The following is a 19,787-nucleotide window of genomic DNA, read 5'->3' as shown; positions in this document are numbered from 1 at the left end:
ACACAATGCGTTCAACTTTTATGACTTTGACAGAAGCATGATGAAAGAATGCAGCCAAGGAAGAATTTACAATCATTCAATTTGTAAAAGAATAATTTCTCTCCTCACTCTAACATAATTTAGTCTGTTGAAAAGCTTTGTTAGAATCCTAATTATCAGCTTAATTTCCCCCCCAAGTTCTGCACCTATATTAAGCATAATAAAATCTAGGTTTTTATTTTTATAATTTCTGCATTATAGTAGATCAATTTTGGCAGCAGTTATCTACCACATGAACTGCAAAAAAAAAAAAAAAAAAAAAAAAAAGGTAAATACTAAATTCCAGACAAATTACCTGATTTCTCATTACTGTACTGAGCGAAAACTTTCTCAAAGCTGACAAATGCAGAATACATAGAACTAGAATTTGCTGAACTGTTATATATTACATATTATATATATATATATATATATATATATATATATATATATATACTTATGTATAAAAAATATATATCGTTTTACAAATATCTCGTTTTATCCTTATAATAATTCTAGATGTGTTGTTGTTATTGTCATTTTACAGAAGGGGAAATTGAGGCAAACAGCTGCAGTGACTAGACCAGAGTCACTCAGCTAGTAAGTTTCTGAAGCTGGATTTGAACTCGGGACTTCCTGACTTACAGACCATCAGAGGTCTTTCCATTCGCCTAAAAACACTCGGCGATACAACCCAAATTATTCCCGTCTCTCTTAGCTCAGTCCCTCCAGCACAAAAAGCGCACGCGCACCAATTTCACCGTTCTGCTCTCTGACTGCAAGCGGAGACCAAAGGGGACTCGTCACTTCCGGCTCCGCTGGGGAACACTTCCGGGTGACGCGCGGCCCTTGTGCGTCCGCCCCGCGCCTCCCGCCCTCCCCGCGCCCAGTCGGTAACCGGAGAAATTAAAGTTGTTGCCAATAAAGTTTTCGCTGTCGCGGTTCAGAAGTTGGCCCGCGCCTCCGGCACCGACGCTAGGCGCCAGCACCGCTCCTCCTCGCCCGGGCCGGGAGCGAGGCCTGGACCGCGCCGTTGGGCCTCGATTCCTCCGTCCGGGGTTCCCGCAGGCGCGGCGAGAGGCTCAGGTCGGGGAGGCATGGCCGGCGGCAGCCGCCGTCATGTCAGTGTCCGGCGGCTCCGCGCGTCCCGCCCCCTCCGGCTGCCGCTGAGCCCTCGGGCCGCCTCCTGAGCGCGGCTTCTCGGCCCGCTTCTCCCGGGGCGCTGCCCGGCGCCGGGACTCGAGGCTCCATGGCCTCCGCGGCCCCTTCCCCTCCAGCCCGCTCCCCCTCTCCGCCGGCCGCCGAGCCCGAGCTGGTGCAGCTGCGGCGCAAAGTGGAGCGGCTGGAGCAGGAGCTGCGCAGCTGCCGGCGCCAAGTGCGCGACATCGAGAAGGTGCTGCAGCACACGGAGCGCCTGTACCAGGGCGCCGAGAGGTGCAACCAAGAGCTGCGCTCCCAGGTAACCCGCTCCTCCCGACCTTGGCAGTAACTTTGTGTTCCGTCCCTTCCAGACGCCGACCCTCCCCCACCCCCCCACGGCTCTTCTGGAAGGAGCCTGCCCAGATACCGTGGCTTTATTTTATTTTTTTTAAATTGCACCCCTGAGTGAAGAATGAGGAGAGCTCATGCTTTCCCTCGGTGATTTTTTTCTTTGTACTTAAGGCAAAATCTAATTGTGCTTTTCTGAGCAGGCAATTTATGCTCGAACCACTTTGTCATATCCTGCTACTTTCTTCCCAACTTATTTTAATATACTTTAATTAAATCAGTCGTTAAGCGTTAGATACTTTATGTAGACCGCAGTGCTTACATCTAAATAATCACAACTTTTTGTTGGATGGAATCTTAATTTCCAAACAATCATGTTTTAACTCCTTTAGCTCCAGTCAGAAGGGACCATCTTGGCAAAATATTTTGGTTGGAAGGTTCTGGGCTACCTTTTCCTTATCCATAAAATGACAGGGTTGGGCAAGCTGGTATCCATGGTAACTTCAAGTCCTAAATTCTATCAATTTATGTATATGTATAATGTATATTGTATGTTCACATTACTCTCAAGTTTTTTTTTTTAATCAAAGTCCAGTATGTTTGTTTACTTAATACAGCAAATTATAAGGTAACATTGTTGAGTTGAGGTCATTTAAAAATTGTGTAAACTTTTGCATCAGCTGAAATTGTTACATTTTTTTGAGTTTGTATCTAACCATGACCTATTTTCCTATCTCCCTCTGTTTTATGCCTTCCAAACATATTTTTGGTTCACATCAGCACCTCCACTCTTCAGTATTTTCTCAGGCCGCCACCCCCACTTTTGATTTCACTTTTCCTCCTTTTTAAATCTAGACCCTATGCTTAGCTACACTGTTCTCTATTCTCAAATCACTACTCATATCTTGCCAAATCTTGACCCTGGACTACTATTACCATCTATCTCCTACTTACTACTGAAAAAGCTGGAAAAACTAACTATGCCGACTGGGCTTATTATAAATTCATGTAGCATAACAAACCTTTTATTCCTCTCTGATTGCTTTTCTATTAGATTGTCAGATTGTGGGGGGAAGGGACTTCTTTTGCATTTCCAGTACTTAGCATGAGTTTAGCATCTAGTAGGTGCTTAATAAATGTTAATTGACTCCCACCGGAGCTATTCCAAACATCCATATGCCTCCCACACCATCCCTTTTAGGACCTCAACTCTTTTTTTAACTAAGAAAAAGAGTCCTTTAAATACTAGCACCTTTCTTTCCCCTTCACTTCTAAAAAATACTTGAAATTTTCCCCTGGTTTCTGACAAAATAAGGTGGACCTTCTTGCTAAGGTATCTACTATTCAATTTCTTTTCTTTTGGTTCCTTCTATTGGGACTGCAAAAATGCTCATTTTCCACCACCCTTTGTGGGGGCGAGGGGGAGACCAAACAAACCCTTGATTAGATACTGCCATCAACTTAAGCTGTCCCACAGCATTCCTTTCTTTCTCTAATTTGGACAAAAAACTATTGACTTTCCTAATTACTTTTTTTTTTTTTTGACATTCCTAATCCTTTTTACTAATTTTTCTGTCATTCATTCCTCCACCCTTTTCAATCCTGTGTTTCAGATTAATAACTCTTTACCGAACCTGCTCTCACCAAAGTTACCAAAGCACTTAATTATCAAGTTATTTCTCAGTTTTCTTTTAACTGTCTATTTCATTTGACATTGTTGAACACTTTGTTCTTTCTAGGTCTTCATGACTACATTCTCCTGGTTCTCTTCCTACCTAATTGTTACTTCTCAGTCTTCTTTGCTGGTTGTTCATTACTATTACATCTGGATCCTGACCTCTGTATGTCTCTTGTCTTCCCCTTCCTCTCTCTTTTTCTCTTCCCCTTCCTCTCTCTTTTTTTCTATCCTTCCTATTTTCCCTTTCTCGATCAACTCATTGGCTCCTTTGAGTTCAGTTGATTTCAAAATTGGTTTTTTTTTAATCAGTTTCCTGAGTTCAGCTCTGTATCACCAGTTGCCTACTAGTCTTTTAAAACTATATAGCCTGTAGGCCTCACATCTGTTAATTTTAAAATAGAATTCATTATTATTTCCCCTAAATCCACCCTTCTTTCAAATTTCCCTTTTTCCATCAAAGGCAACACCATGTTTTCTATCTTCCAGGTTCATAATTTTATCATTATCTTAGAATCTTCATTTTCTCTGACCTTACATGTTCAATCAATTCCTTTCACTTGTATACAGCTTCTAATGGGTCTCCCTGCGTCTTCATACCCTGATTCATCCTCCATTTCCTGCTGCCAAAATGTTTTTCTAAAAGCACAGATCTGACAATTTTACCTCCTTGTTTAATAAATTTCAGTGGCTCCCTCTTGACTCTAGGATAATATTTACTCCTCAGTTCAGCTATTAAAGCGCCTTACAACCTGACTCCAACTTAGAATTCTAGCCTCCCCCCTTTTCCTTACAATCCAGCCAAACTAACCTTCCTCAGATCATATATCTCCCATATCTGTGCCTAATTTGTTAGTGTACTTCCTTCCAAACTGTTATGCATTTTTTCCACTTGTGTCTGTATCCAACTCTTCATGATCACATTTATTTTTTGTTTTTGTTTTTTACTGGGGTAATTGGGGTTAAGTGACTTACCCGGGGTCACATAGCTAGGGAAGTATTAAATGTCTGAAGCTGGATTTGAACTCAGATTCTCCTGATTTCAGGGTGGTACTCTATCCACTGTGCCATCTAATTGCCCTTGTTTAGGATTTTTTTTGGCAGAGATACTGGAGTGGTTGTCCATTTCTTTTTCCAGCTCATTTTATGGATAAGGAACTTAAAACAGGGTTAAGTGACTTTCCTCAGAGTCACATAGCTAGTAAATGTCTGAGGTTAGATTTGAACTCAGTAAGATCAATCTTTCTGATTCCAAGCCCGGTGCTCTATCAACCCTGTGCCATCTTAAAAATGTTTATATTGTTGACTTTTTCAGCTCATTAAACCAAAAAATATATGAACAAAAAGGGCAGCAAAGCTTCAGAAAGAAGTTAGTTTTTAAAGTATGTGATTTTAGGTTGATTTTACATATATTTGTTCCTGTATAATTAGGAAGTGTTTTTACCAAGCTTTTGAGAAATATTTGATCATGAGTTTAATATGAAAGAGATGGCATGGATAATTGAAAGTTACTTTAGTTTTTCATGTTAGCCCTCTTCCCACTGCCCCTGTTTTTCTGCTTGTAAGTGGCTAAAAATATGAAGTAGCCAAAAGTAAGCAGATGGAGGAAATAAGTGTAATCTAGACTGATTATACATAACAGCACATAGTCAAGAATTGATTCTCAATTTTTCGTCAGTTTTCAATTACTACAGAGCTTATCCAGAGAATATATTATAATCTGCCTACAGATAGAGCAAAGAGAATATAACTTATAGTGAACTAACATTATTTTATATTAAAGCTATGTCAAGCCATGGCATGTTGAAAAAGAAACTTTTGTTTTTCTTCTAGTCATATGCCCATGTTATCATAGTGATACAGTTAGGGTCCCTTCAAGGACTCAGAAGGCATAAGCAGATATAGGAGAATTAATATCTTAGTGGCTAACATAGTTTCCTTCTTTCAGAGCAGTGGCTTTTAATCATGAAACTGCTATTTTAAGAAATATGAGCAAAAAAACATTTAAACTGCATTAATGTATTTAATTAAGTATATATTATCAAGGTTTAAGGGCATTGAGTGATATTACAGATTTAATTATAATATAGATAGGAATTTGTATTTTCCTAGTTTTATAATTCTCTATGGAGAACTACTAACCTTTTTATTATTAACATCATATTTATAAACCATTTGACATACTGGATACAAAGAGTCCATTTAGGGATTTTTAAAAAATCTCCTTCAATTAGTTACTGATTTCTGTAAGAATTAATGCAGGAAATATTAAGAATCATTATATCCAATTCCTCAAATTAAATAGCAAAGATAAAAGAAATACAGTGATAGTGTTGTATTTTAGAAGAGACCAATTGCTGTCTGTATACTTTAAAAAAAGCCAAAAATTTGACAACTTTAATAATGAATACTATTAGTCATTGTAAAATGTTATATGTAATTGAATAAAAGTACCGTGTTTTTTGTTTTTTTCTAAATAATTTTTTGTTTTCTTTCAGGTAGAAGAGCTCAGTAATGAAATCCATTATAGGAAAAAAAAAGAAAATAACAAGTCTGATGTAGAAGTCCAAACAGATGACTATACTCCTTGGTCAGCTTCAGGTATTTAGTATACAATGAAGAAATGCCACTTATAACTTAAGCCCAACTTAGGGTTGTCTTTCTCTAAATTTAAAACAAGTAGCTAAATATCTAGAAGAATGTTTTGTCCTTTTCAGTTCAGTACAGTGTGTTGACTATAAAAAATCAGATAATCCTTTGAATGGAGGTGATTGGCATGTGCTGTGCTTTACATAAGAATGTTTTGCTGACACAATGTGATCAGCAGGAGGATTTTTTTGAATAATGTTTTTAATAATGGTAATAAATGCTAGCTCTGAACTATCTACCTTCTCATCTGGGCCTTCTCATAACAAAAAGGCACATATCTTTGGGGTGACTGATTGAGATTAGTGCTTGCTGACTGATTGAAGTTAATACTTTAATTTGTATGAGTATGTACTCCATGCAAAGTTCAGTGTCTCTCATGGAATTCTGCTCCTGATCTTAGCCTTATTAGTACCTGCATAATAGTCATTGATCCTAACTGATTTTTAACTGATCTGAGTCACAGTGATCTTTTTCTCAAACTCTTGATCTTGTCTACGCAACTGTGGATACCATTTGGCCTGAACTGGTAAGCTCCTAGGTTCACATCTATATAGGTGTACAAGCTTCAGTTTGAAAAGCTCGCACTTACCTAGTCCTCAAACTTTTTAAATAGGGGGCCAGTTCCCTGTCCTTCAGACTGTGGGAGGGCCGGACTATTGTAAAAACAAAAACTTTGTTTTGTGGGCCTTTAAATTAAGAAACTTCATAGCCCTGGTTGAGGAGGATAATTGTCCTCAACTGCCGCATCTGGCCCGTGGGCTGTAGTTTGAGGACCCCTGATCTAGAGCCTTAAAATTTAGTTTACCAAGAGTTAACAGTTGCTAAGGATTATTTATTCAGTTTAACTTACTACTTTTCATCTTTTTCTGGCAGTTTGCTTCTTTAAGTATTTTAAAGCTAAGATACTAAAGGTACCAGAAATCTGAACATTCTGTGGAGTTAGTGATTTTTGTTGATTTTTTGGCAAGGCAATTGGGGTTAAGTGACTTGCCCGGGGTCACACAGCTAGGAAGTGTTAAGTGTTTGAGGTCACATTTGAATTCAGGTCCTTCTGACTCCAGGGCTGGCACTTTAGCCACTCTACTGTCTAACTACCACAGGATCTTTTAAAGTACATTAAATGGGTGATGGGAATCATTGTGGTTATAATTTGACAGCATTATTTTTTTGTTATGTCCTTCATTTATCATAGAATAGTGTGAAAATATAAAATCCTACTTGCCTGATATAATTTATTTACTTTTGCTGTAGATTATTATTACCAGACATACTATCGGAATGTCAGTCCTTCAGATAAGGGAGCTGAATTTGTACATGAACAAAATCAAGAGCATGAAGAGCCCAATCGCAATGCTATAGACCCATTACATAGAGAGAATGAGGGTCACAGTGGCACTGATACGATAGAGAATGCCAAATATGAACAAGAGGACAATTTTATTCCCAATTCACAGGTAATAGACTTGTTAAATTCAAACTGTTATTACTTGTCATCTTATTTTTTCCTGACTTATCACTGTGTATTCTAACTGGTATTTTTATCATCATGAAATAGATGAAACTAGAATTTAAATAATCATACATAAAAGATGTGCAGTCAACAAATACATATTATTTAATCATCTGTTTTAAGTATTTTCTTATGTATATTTCTTTAGTAGTTTTCAATAATAGAAGAGAAATAGATTTCAAAAGTTAAAAACTAAAGAAGCTTTAAGCATTGAAAAATGTTTTTGAAGATAGCAATATAGTCCCAGTTATTTTTCCCATTAGAATCTATTATTTACTATTCTGCTTTTCTGGATTACATATTAATCTGAAAAAATGAGAAAAGATGCGTAATTAAATGGTGGTGTCTTAATACTGGTTATTCAGTAGCTATCACATGTTAATTTTTTTCTTTTTTTTTAAATTAAAGCTTTTTATTTTTCAAACATTCGCATTGATAACTTCTCAGCATTGACTCTTGCAAAACCTTATGTTCCAGTTTTTACCCCCCCATTCCCCCACTCCCTCCCTTAGGTGGCAAGTAGTCTGATATATGTTAAACATGGTAGAAATTATGTTAGATTCAGTATATGCATACATATTTATACAAAATATTTTAAAATACTAATTTTGATCTCCTTCCAAACTGGGTCATATTTGAATGGAATACCTTAAGGAAAAAGGCAGCCTTATATGACTGAACATTGAAGTCTGCAGTCATCTTCAGTAGGGCTTTTCTCATCTATTTCTTGGGTCATATTGTTTTTAATCAGTTTCTCAGGTCAAAGCCATTTTATCTTGGCCTTTTCCAAGAAGCCTTGCATCTCATTTCACTCATTTTTCACCTATCCAGGAAGCAGAAGGTGTCTTAACAGGGGAAAATGCCGAATTAGACAGTTCATCATTAGCTGAAAGTTTGAGAGCTGCTGCAGAAGCTGCTGTATCACAAACTGGATTTAGTTATGATGAAAGTACTGGGTTATATTATGATCACAGCACTGGATTCTACTATGATTCAGTAAGTCTCTCAAAATCTTTTCTTTGCTGTTATATATAATGTTATTGGTCTTAATAATCATGTTTAAATCTAAGCACAAAAGAAGAAAGGAAATTTATGCTTTTAAAACTTTTTAGAATTATTGAAGAGTATTGAGAGGTCGCAGAATGTTCTGGTACTTCTAGGATTTTGATTAATTAGAATAAATAGAATTGTGATGAAGATTTTGTTTGTTCTATGTCTGTCACAGCTTCATTTTTGCTACTTATATACTAATTTCTATATAAGTAATATGTAAATGTTTAAAAAAACTTTTGAGAAGTTTTTAGTAATTATATCATTGCAAGAACAGTGGATGTTTTTAGTTATGTACATATGTTCATAATATTTTCTTTTTTTTTTCTTGCCCAGAATTCCTACATCCCCCTTCCCCCCTTTGGCAATTTTTTTTCCTTTATTTTTATTTTTATTTTTTTATTATAATAACTTTTTATTGACAGAACCCATGCCAGGGTAATTTTTTACAACATTATCCCTTGCACTCACTTCTGTTCCGATTTTTCCCCTCTCTCCCTCCACCCCCTCCCCAGATGGCAAGCAGTCCTATATATGTTAAATATGTCACAGTATATCCTAGATACAATATATGTGTGCAGAACCGAACAGTTCTCTTGTTGCACAGGGAGAATTGGATTCAGAAGGTAGAAATAACCTGGGAAGAAAAACAAAAATGCAAACAGTTTACATTCATTTCCCAGTGTTCTTTCTTTGGGTGTAGCTGCTTCTGTCCATCCTTGATCAATTGAAACTGAGTTAGGTCTCTTTGTCAAAGAAATCCACTTCCATCAGAATACATCTTCATACAGTATCATTGTTGAAGTATATAATGATCTCCTGGTTCTGCTCATTTCACTTAGCATCAGTTCATGTAAGTCTCGCCAATCCTCTCTGTATTCATCCTGCTGGTCATTTCTTACAGAACAATAATATTCCATAACATTCATATGCCACAATTTACCCAACCATTCTCCAACTGATGGGCATCCATTCATTTTCCAGTTTCTAGCCACTACAAACAGGGCTGCCACAAACATTTTGGCACATACAGGTCCCTTTCTCTTCTTTAGTATCTCTTTGGGGTATAAGCCCAGTAGAAACACTGCTGGATCAAAAGGTATGCACAGTTTGATAACTTTTTGGGCATAATTACAGATTGCTCTCCAGAATGGTTGGATTTGTTCACAACTCCACCAACAATGCATCAGTGTCCCAGTTTTCCCACATCCCTTCCAACATTCATCATTATTTTTTCCTGTCATCTTAGCCAATCTGACAGGGGTGTAGTGGTATCTCAGAGTTGTCTTAATTTGTATTTCTCTGATCAGTAGTGATTTGGAACACTCTTTCATTATTCATAATATTTTCAAATGAATTAAAGTTATTTTTTTTTTAAATACCATAACCATAGGCTGAAAGGAAAGATGGGGGAAAAGCATGATGCTAGTGGAAAATAACCAAATGGAGGGTCTTTTATTTAAGTTTCATGATAAATTATTTTGTTTGCATGAATCCATATGAAAATACTAGATGACGTTCTCTTAAAATCTCATACTTGTTTTTATTTATTATTAGCAAACACATTCATTAGCATTTAAGCATTTCACACATTTCATTAATTCATTTCTGTTCATTTTCAGTAAATGAGGAAACAAAAGCAAAGAACAGATCATTAATTGTAGCAGAATTATAATTTGAGTTCCTGATTTTCAAATTTGTATTTATCTCACTGAATCCTGCTGCTCCTCTAGTATTTTAGACATGATTTCATAACATTTAGTGATGTAGCTTTTGCATTTCTTCAGTGAATGTGACCTGTTAAGCAAGGCTGATCTGAGTTTTAAGCCAGAAAGAAGACCTGAGTGAACTTTGTAAGGTATTCATGCTGGCTAAAAAGAGAGAGGGTGCTGGTATAGTGGCTACAACTAACCTAGTTCAGGTACCAAAGACAATTGGTTCATTCTTTGTATATTTCAGCGTGGGCATTTCTTCTGCTGATACAGATAAGTCTTGAGTAGCCATGCTTTGTTAGACTCTGTTCAAAAAATAGTTTATCACCTGTTGGCTCACCTTTGGGGTATTGTTATAGGCAGTTGTTGCCTGTTGTTTGGATGAAAACTTATCATTGTGACCATGCTTAATGCCATCTTGCAAAGAGCTTTTGAGAGCTTAGTATGGCTGATGTGCTCATAAATTGTTGGTTATGAAAGTGATGCTTTATTTCATATTTTCCTCTGCTTCTTGCCTCTTGTTCTCTCCTCCACCCCCACTTTCCCAATTGAGTAAAAGTTTTAGTAATGCTTTAGTTCCATTACAATATTTTCTGTTTAGGTATACTTTTAAAATGAAATAAAACTCCTCAGTGTTGACTTCAGGTCTTTCTTAGTTTCCATAGCCTTCAACCAAGAGTTTAGGGTAACATAGGGTTTTTCATTTAACATGGAGTAGTGGATAGAGCACTAGCATTAGTCTGAAAACTGAGGTTTGAATCTCAGTATTGATGTTTACCTAGCATGGATCTCAGACAAGTCATACTGTTTCTTAAGGTCCCAGTTTTTTTTTTAATTTAGAAAACGGAGGAGATATTTATACCATATACACTGTCATTATTCTGAGTCTGATTCTATTAGCAATTATTCCTGACTTTTTCGGTAAGTATAAAGGAAAATACTTGTATTTATAAATGTCATATTGACAAGGTTGTGCGAGTATGACAACAAAACTCGAATGGCTTGAATCTTAGGTTATTTTTATTCATTTTAATCACCCATAGCAAAGCTACTAAGGGAATCCCAAAATCTTTTTAAAAAGAAAACTAAAAATGTATAAAGAGTATCTTGTAACTTTTAATAACATCAGTTATGGGAAAACTGAAGGTTATTTTAAAGAAATTCAGTTACTCATTAATTAATAATTGAGCATTCAAACAGTCAGCAAGTAGTGAATGCACAATTAGGGACTCAGCACTATTTTGTATTCTACTATTTGTATTCAGTTGATTTTGTAATCTAAGTTATAACTTTGCTGAGTAGAGAATATTACAATTTCTCAAGCTCTACAGGTAAAAGAAATAAAATAAGGTAGAATTTTTGCTTTTCCCCCCCTAAGGCAGAAACTGCAGACATCTGATTTTTAACTTCCCTATTTGCCTGTAGAAATACAAAGGAAATATTGTGAAGAAATTCAATATTCTGTGAATGTGTTACACAAATAATAAGTATAATAAAAATGTCATTAACATGTTGTTATATTGAGCTAACAGTAGGAAAAATGAAAACATTTCCTGTGCTTCAAACAGTCTCATTTTTAAGTGTTTATTTTTTGAATATTATTAATTTTTTGCTCCTGGCATATAAAAGTGACTTGGTAAGAAAATATACATTAGATTGAATGACAAGTTGTTGTCTTCTGCTAATACAAACTTTTAGTAGAGAACAAAGAAAAAATACTAATTTTTTTCCTTCAAATGATTGTGTGATTAAGTCTAAATTAGATTTGGACTGAATTTTTGTTGTTCATATTGGTAAGAATCAATTTTAATCTTGAATATGCAGCAAATTAATGCTTTCAAAAACTCATTTGTATGGTTTCATCCTACTAAATTAGCCCATTGAGTTTTCAATCTGGTCTTATTTTTCTTTAGCTGTGTAGCCCTAGAGGAGTATACATATATCTATAATTGATGTAAAAGATTTTGCAGTTATATTTTTTTTTACTTTTAAACCCTAATTTGTCAAAATAAGATGCTACTTTATAAATGTGTATATATATATATATATACACATATATATACAATAGTCTTGATAAAATTTATAGTGAAATGTGTATATGTATATATATATATATATATACATATACACATTTCACTATAAATTTTATCAAGACTATTGTTCATTATATTTTGGGTTATTTAATTACTGGAGGCTTGACAAGTTTTTTTGTCATTATCTGCTAAGTGTATCATAACTTCTTTACAATTAAGGATAGATACATATTTTGTGAAGCTGAGGCTTTTAGAGGTTGTAGTTGGCAATTTAAAAATGATTATATAGAGTAACCTAATTATAGAATTGGAAATCATATGTTTAGCTTTGGAGCAGGGCTACTTGTCTTTGAATTGTACAATTATTGCACTTTTTTTATTTATTGGTCATCTTTTATATAGTATTAATTTCTCATGGTTTGCTAATGAAAGAAGATATGTATAAACTTTGAAATTTAAAGCATGTTTAAGCATGTATTACGGAAAACTATGAAGATATACAATATTGGACACATTTACTGTATTTATGTTAACTTTAGTGGTACTTGAATTATACTAATTTTTTTGCACTAATGGATCTCTTTTTTTTTTTTTTTTTTGTCTCCTTTGAAAGGAAAATCAACTCTATTATGATCCTTCTACTGGAATTTATTACTACTGTGATGTGGAAAGTGGTAGATATCAGTTTCATTCCCGAGTAGATTTACAGCCCTACCAGACTTCCACCACACAACAAAATAAAGATAAAAAAGGAAAAAAGAAAAGGAAGGATCCAGATTGCTTTACAACCAATGAAGAAAAGGTATTTTTCCATATACAATTCTATAAAAAATACATGATGTGTAATTATGAATTTGTAATATTTAAGCCTAAGGTTATAAAGAAATTTTTTAAAATCACTTCCTGTGTGTATTCTAATCATAACCTTGAGAATCTCATTAAAGTACATAAATTTTGATAGGGCAAATGTGGACTTGTTCACTAGATTGTGACTACTGAACTTCAAGGCTCAAATTAGATGCCACCTTCTCCATGAAGTCTTCTCTGACACCCTGAGGTAAAAGTGATCTCTCTCCTCAAATTTGCTGTAGAACACTGCCTTAACTTCTCCTTTGTATTATCTCACTTCCCTTTATATTATTGTATTATATATATTTGCCCCTTCCATTAAATTGTCTTTCTAGAAAGTATAGCCTGTGTCTTTTATATAGTAGTTTTATAATATGTTATAATGAATTGAAATCTGAGAAGGATTTCTTAAAGCAGTTATTTTTAGGACAAATAAACCTTGAGTTAAGTAACTATTAGCAAATATGTCCTCGGTAATGACAAGATGTTTATACAGGCTAAAAATATTATTAGGTTCAAGGCAAAAAATATATAGATCTGGATGTGAGGGCAATCTGGCTGTGACATCTGTCACCCCATTGATCACCAGGGCCTGGCCTGGCTGGCTAGATGGTTGTCCCCTTCCTCCCTCACCGCTCCATGTGCGTCCCTCGTGAAGCTGTGTGCTCAGTGGAATCCCATCCTCGATAGGCGTACTGTGTTTCAGTCAAGGGTATACAAGTAGCTGTACTCCCCTGCTAGAACAAGCTCCCAAGGTCCAAAAATATATATAGATTAATATAGGTTAATTGATCTTTAATGACTAAAGGGGCATTCAGGATGTATTCTCTTAACATTTGAAGATGACATAAATTGTGTACAAAGTTATTCTAACCTAAATAATTTGGCAGGTATACATTCTATTCTAAAATTCTTCCCCAAAGATTCTATTCTAAAATTCTTCCCCAAAGATCAGCCCAGCTCAATCCAAGTTCCCTGTTTGAATCTTTCTCCTTCACTTATTTATTCACTTGTCCTCCGTTCTCTTTTGCCTCATCTTGAATTTCTAGCTTTCTTCAAGTTCCACCCTCTATAAGAAGCCTTTCCTAGTCCTTCTTCATCTTCATGCCTTATCTTTGGGATCCCTTACCAGTTTACCTTGTATCTATCTTGTACATATTTGTTTGCATATGGTCTCTCATATTAGTCTGTAAGGTTCTTGTTCAGGCAAGACTAATACCTCTTGTGTGAGGGCTGCTTCTCTTTGAATTCCCAAAGCTTAGTCTATTTCTGGCACAGAGTAAGTGCTTAGTAAGTACACTGATAACCCCCAAGTTCAAACTTAGATTCTCTGTTAAGCCAAGGACTTCTTCCTAAGCTATTCTTCTAGGCTTCAAGGTTCCAGTGGGAACACTCTCTGAGGCAGCCACTTCCTTCTGGGGATACATCTAATGAAGAACTTCTTCTTTACATTGAACTCCAGAGTACTTCTGTGAAATATGCTGGTCAGCCCAGCTTTCTTCTTTCCACATAAGCATGTGGCTAATTTGCATGTATTAGACTCTTCATTAGGCCCCCAGCCAGACTACTTTCTTCAGCTTCTCTATAATGAAATGGTCTAAACGGTATCAGACCAAGACAGAACCTTCTGGATATTAGACTTTGAGCATACCCTCTCAATTGTCAACTTAATTCAAACTCATGGCCTTTTCCCATGAGCTACTGCTGAGCAGTTCAACACATGTGATCTAAATTTAGTCCTTCACATTTGCTCCTATTTATTTATTTACTTATTTATTCATTCATTTATTTATTTATTTAGGTTAGTGGCGGGCTGAATCTGGATCTTTGGGGATTCTGGCCATATGACATCCAACATGGTAGCTATATCTCAGGTTCATATCAGAAGCTTTATATCTTTTAATCTTGAATGAATTGTAAAATTGATTAAAAGAAAAATTATTTTTAAAAAAAAAGTGCAATAAGAGGTGAATCTTATCAGTAATAGACAATAAATTATTGATGAAATTTTTCCACTGTCTTTCTGGAAAATAAAGAAAAAAAGAGAAGAGAGAAGAAATGAGGTTTTAAAAGTTTCAGCCTAACTTATACTTATTTAAAGTCATTATCCCATCGATTTTCTAGTTTTTCCTGTTTTTATGAAAGGTTTCTGGGATTGGGAACCAGCAGGTCAGTTCTTGAATTCCTAAGTTACAGGTCTCATCACTTTTCCTCTTCTACATGTTAACACTAGGTTATTGTTTCCTGTAAGGGGTTTGGTTGTACCTTTCCCAAGTTCCTTCCTCTCCCCCCTCAAAAAAAAAAAAAAAGATTGAGTGTTTAAAATAAATTAGAGTCTTTATCTCTAGGTAGATAATAGGGGATTTTAATATTTCTTTAGTTCCCCATCTTCTTTTTTGCAAATGCCTATCAGAAAATCCCATTCATGTCTATATTTTTTTTTTCCAGTTTCTATTCTTCATTTCTCCATGCATTGCCATCCAAATAAAATCCTGAATTTTTTAAAGGTATCTACCACTATGCACTGGTGGCACTTTTATGGTATGAATTCATAACTTGAACAAAACTCAGGGATCTTTCCAACTCGGAGCTTTAAATCTGTTTCAGCTGTTGGCTTACCTAGGCAGCTTTTTCTGGCTTGCTCTCCCTAGTGGCTGTCTTATGGTTTCACATCTCTGAAAGGGAATTAAGCTAATAAGGTTTCAGTTTTTTTCTAGTATTTTGAAGTTCCCATTTATTCTTTCATCATTATAGAAATAATTGTACTATTTGTGATAAAATTTCATCTGAAATATTGTTTTCAAAAAACCAATTAGTGATAATTAGGAAGAGCATACCTCACATAAACCTTCATTTAATATCATTGCCAGAGATAAAAAATGATTGGGAACAATGATCAGTTTGACTTTGTATGCATAATGCTGTCAGAATTGTAAAAGGCCATGCTAGATAGAAGCCTCACCCACCATCTTGTGTAGCGCGAATTTACTTTTTCTACCCTATTGTGTTTTCCCTTGTACTTGTGCAGAATTGGTATTTAAGGCAATTGGTGGCTCATTGGTTAGAATGCTAGACCTACATTCAAGAAGAATTGATTTCAAATCCTATCTCAAAAACTTTTGATAGCTTAATGTGTAATATTTGTAAAGTGTATTGCAAACCTTAAAGAACTATATAAATACTAGCTATTGTCATCAAAGACAAGTCATGTTCTTGAATGTCTTGCCTTAAAACTTGGGGAATTCAGAAAAGCATCAAAACTAGTCAAATGAGGCAAGTCACAGACTAGGCTTTTTGTTTTTCTTTAAACCCTTAAATTGTTTAGGCAAAACTGTTTCTTATCTGACAACCAAAGAATGTATGACTTCTTCTGATATGCTGAAACATAAGAAATGGAATTGTAGGAGAGGAGGAATGGGGAGTTGGTGAATATAGATGACTTTAGGACATATTTTAGGTTTTAACTATTAGTCATTTGTAAATCATATAAAATTTCAAAGTTTATAAGGCAGATAAATCAGATTATATTCTAAGGAAATTAGAACTAGGTCTTGTATCCTGCAAAATTGTGTACTAAGAAAGAAACACATATACACACACATACACAAAATAATTTCCTACTTATCTTGAGGTTAGATGTCGAGCAGTCTCAACCATTTGGATCATAGCCATGAGCCTGGAAACAAGAGAAATCTCTGGAGGGCCAAAATAGCTCTCCCAAAGCCATGGTGCTATATATACAGTCCATTGTCATCTTTGGAAGAGGCCCACATGCCCTTGCTCAGAATTAACTTTTACTTAACATACAGTTCTTACAAACTTAATTAATTATCTGGTTCCCAGCTCGCATCATATTAGAAGTAGCAACTGCTAGCACAGACAGACTGGATGTACACTGAAAAGTAGTAACAATAGTTTGAAGGGAGGATATAAGACAATAACTTATTAGCAAAATATCACAATCTGTGGGAGCAAAACAAGTTAACATATCTTATTAACTCCTGAACCTATGGCTTTCATAGCACAATAAAATATGTTTATAATAATGAGCCTAAAATCATTAAGATGTATTTCTTCTGTTTAAAGATGACAAAAAACAAAATTCCTTTTTTGAAAAAAATTCCTTTAAAAATGATTTAGGTATTAAAAGCATTTAAAAGAGGTGTGTTTCAGTTATGTAGAATATTTACTTTTCTGAAATGTTGCGTTTCTTGAAAATCCAGATTAAGTGAGGATGTACTGTAGATAAAAAGGATATGTTATATGTCCTCTAGATCTAAGTCCTTGTTTGAATTTCAGATTATCAGAAATGTTTTGATCTACAAGCTGTAATTCTTTACATGTAGTGTACACATGCCCACTCTCTCACTTTCTTTTTCTCCCCTTCTCCCTCCCCCTTTATTTCTTTCTCTGTCTCTGTTTCTCTTTCTCCTCTTTCTCTCTTATATCAAAAGGTGTGGAGGAAGTCCTGATATTGTAATGTTTACTTAAGATGAAGAATAGCAGATACATGAAGAAATTTTGTTTGAGATTTTTTTGCTTGACTATAGTTTGTCCAGATGTAAATATAAATTACTTTATATTTGTATTTAGTAAACTTTAACATTATGGCAGAAACGTACAGTTAATTGACAAATATATTATTTTTTAAACTGGTAAAATCGAAGTACATTTCCAGTTTTACTATAGGTGGGGAATCAAAGAAAGTGTGCATATAATTGTAAACATTTATAAATTGCTTTAAGGTTTGCACAGTTCTTTATAATAAATTGCCACACTGCTTATGTCCAAAAGTATATACTTCACTTTGCTTTGCAATATCACCTCTCTATTAGGAGATGGGTCATCGTGAGTTCAGGTTATTATTTAGCCTGATAGTTGATTTGATCATTCTTACAATAACCTTAATAAATAGCTATTAGTATTATCCCTGCTTTACAGTTGAGGAAAGTGAGGCTCAGAGAAGTTAAAAGTAACTTTTCAGAGTCACATCTAGTAAAATGTCTAAAGTAAGATTTGAACTGGATTTTTCTGACTCCAAGTTTGGCATACTTTTGTCTACCTAGGATTTGCCCAAAGATGATTATGGAAAATATTTCTGATTTTTTTTTTAATAGAAGGATATCATTTTGACACACATTGATATTTGTCTTTACAAGTTAATGACTTTTAATTTTTGGCACAATTCAGTTACTATTAAAATTTCCTATTTCTTTCATAGAAAGTTTATTGGTATAATAAACCAGTTAATTAAAATGATAAAAGAATGGAGTTTGTCAAGTGGTTCAGTTCCAAACTTGACTGTGTTAATCAGAATATACTTTTATTGAAAATCTTTTAGGAAGTATAGTGTTATTTTGGTAAGTAAATATACTGATCCTATGACTGTATTTATTGATGTAATAATCTTGAGTGAATCTTATCTGATATTTTGAGCCAAATGAGATTGATCCCTGAAACTATCTTGGTTTTTTTCTTGTAATTTTACTAATTTTTAAATTCTCCCTCCCCCCCCTCCGTTGAGATGGCAGGAATAATAACAGTCCAAAAAAAAAAAAAAAATCAGGGTAGCTTCTATGGAGTAAATTAAGATTTTAAAATCATTTTTTATTTACAGGGCCTGTCAGTCCTATTGAATTGTTTCACTTTGCTAATAGTAACTGGCTAAAAATACTTTGACATACTCTAAACTTATTGGAGAAGATGTAGATGCCTTCATGTAGCATTTGCTATGAAGTTAAATGCATGTAGCTTTTTTTTTTTTTTTTTTAATTATAGCTTTTTCTTGACAAAACATATGCATGGGTAATTTTTCAACACTGACCTTTGCAAAAACTTCTATTCTTCTATTCCAACTTTTCCCCTCCTTCTCTCCCCTAGATGGCAGGTAGTCCCATACATGTTAAATATGTTAAAGTATATGTTAAATACAATATAGATACACATATTTATAAAGTTATCTTGCTGCACAAAAAAAATCAGATTTAGCATGAGTTGTAGCAGTGGTGTTTGTTATACTATGACACTATAAAATCTGGTGAAATCACTAAAGTTGTTTTAATATTGAATGTCCACATCTACCCCTAAAACATCTTTGACAGGGAGATTAGTGAATAGGACACTGGTGTCATAGTAATTCTGGGTTTGGATACTTATTAGCAAAGTAACTCCTGGTTAAGTCATTTTAGTTGTCTGGGCCTCCGTTCCTTTACATATAAAATAATACAGTTGTACTCAGTAACCTCTAAGGTTCCTTCTAACTCTAAGCTTACAACCCTATAATTCTCTGAATTTTTTCTATAAAATTTCATTCATCTGTGGTCATGAAGAGTCAGACTCAAACTACTTAATTTTTCAGTAAATTTTTTAGGTAATCCTTGTGAAGGATACAGTTATGCTAAGAATAGAACCTACCCTCAAAGTGCTCAAAAACTAACAGGAACTATGAGAATAGTTAAATTTATCTAAAGAAGATTTTAATACTTCTTCCCACCATACAGATCCATACCCATCTGACTACAGCAAGATTTTTTTTTTTTTTGCTGTTATTAATTCTTTTTTTATTTAATAGCCTTTTATTTACAGGATATATACATGGGTAACTTTACAGCATTAACAATTGCCAAACCTCTTGTTCCAATTTTTCACCTCTTACCCCCCCACACCCCCTCCCCTAGATGGCAGGATGACCAGTAGATGTTAAATATATTAAAATAGAACTTAGATACACAATAAGTATACATGACCAAACATTATTTTGCTGTACAAAAAGAATCAGGCTCTGAATTATTGTACAATTAGCT

General features: G+C 34.8%; 1 protein-coding gene across 1 annotated transcript in view; it reads left to right on the top strand.

The window, feature by feature from the left end:
- The first annotated feature begins 821 nt into the window (after positions 1–821).
- Positions 822–19,787, top strand: part of AGGF1 (angiogenic factor with G-patch and FHA domains 1) — a 62,280-nt gene continuing 43,314 nt past the window's right edge. The window contains exons 1-5 of the mRNA XM_003759439.4: positions 822–1,477; positions 5,680–5,782; positions 7,082–7,284; positions 8,172–8,336; positions 12,749–12,937. Of these exons, the coding sequence (XP_003759487.1) occupies positions 1,268–1,477; positions 5,680–5,782; positions 7,082–7,284; positions 8,172–8,336; positions 12,749–12,937 (870 nt within the window). The 5' untranslated portion in view covers positions 822–1,267. The remainder of the gene's footprint in view (positions 1,478–5,679; positions 5,783–7,081; positions 7,285–8,171; positions 8,337–12,748; positions 12,938–19,787) is intronic.

Source organism: Sarcophilus harrisii, chromosome 1 (assembly GCF_902635505.1).
Source record: "Sarcophilus harrisii chromosome 1, mSarHar1.11, whole genome shotgun sequence".
Lineage (NCBI taxonomy): Eukaryota > Metazoa > Chordata > Mammalia > Dasyuromorphia > Dasyuridae > Sarcophilus > Sarcophilus harrisii.
The sequence above is the reverse complement of the archived record's forward strand: the minus strand, read 5'-3'. Positions and strand labels throughout refer to the sequence as shown.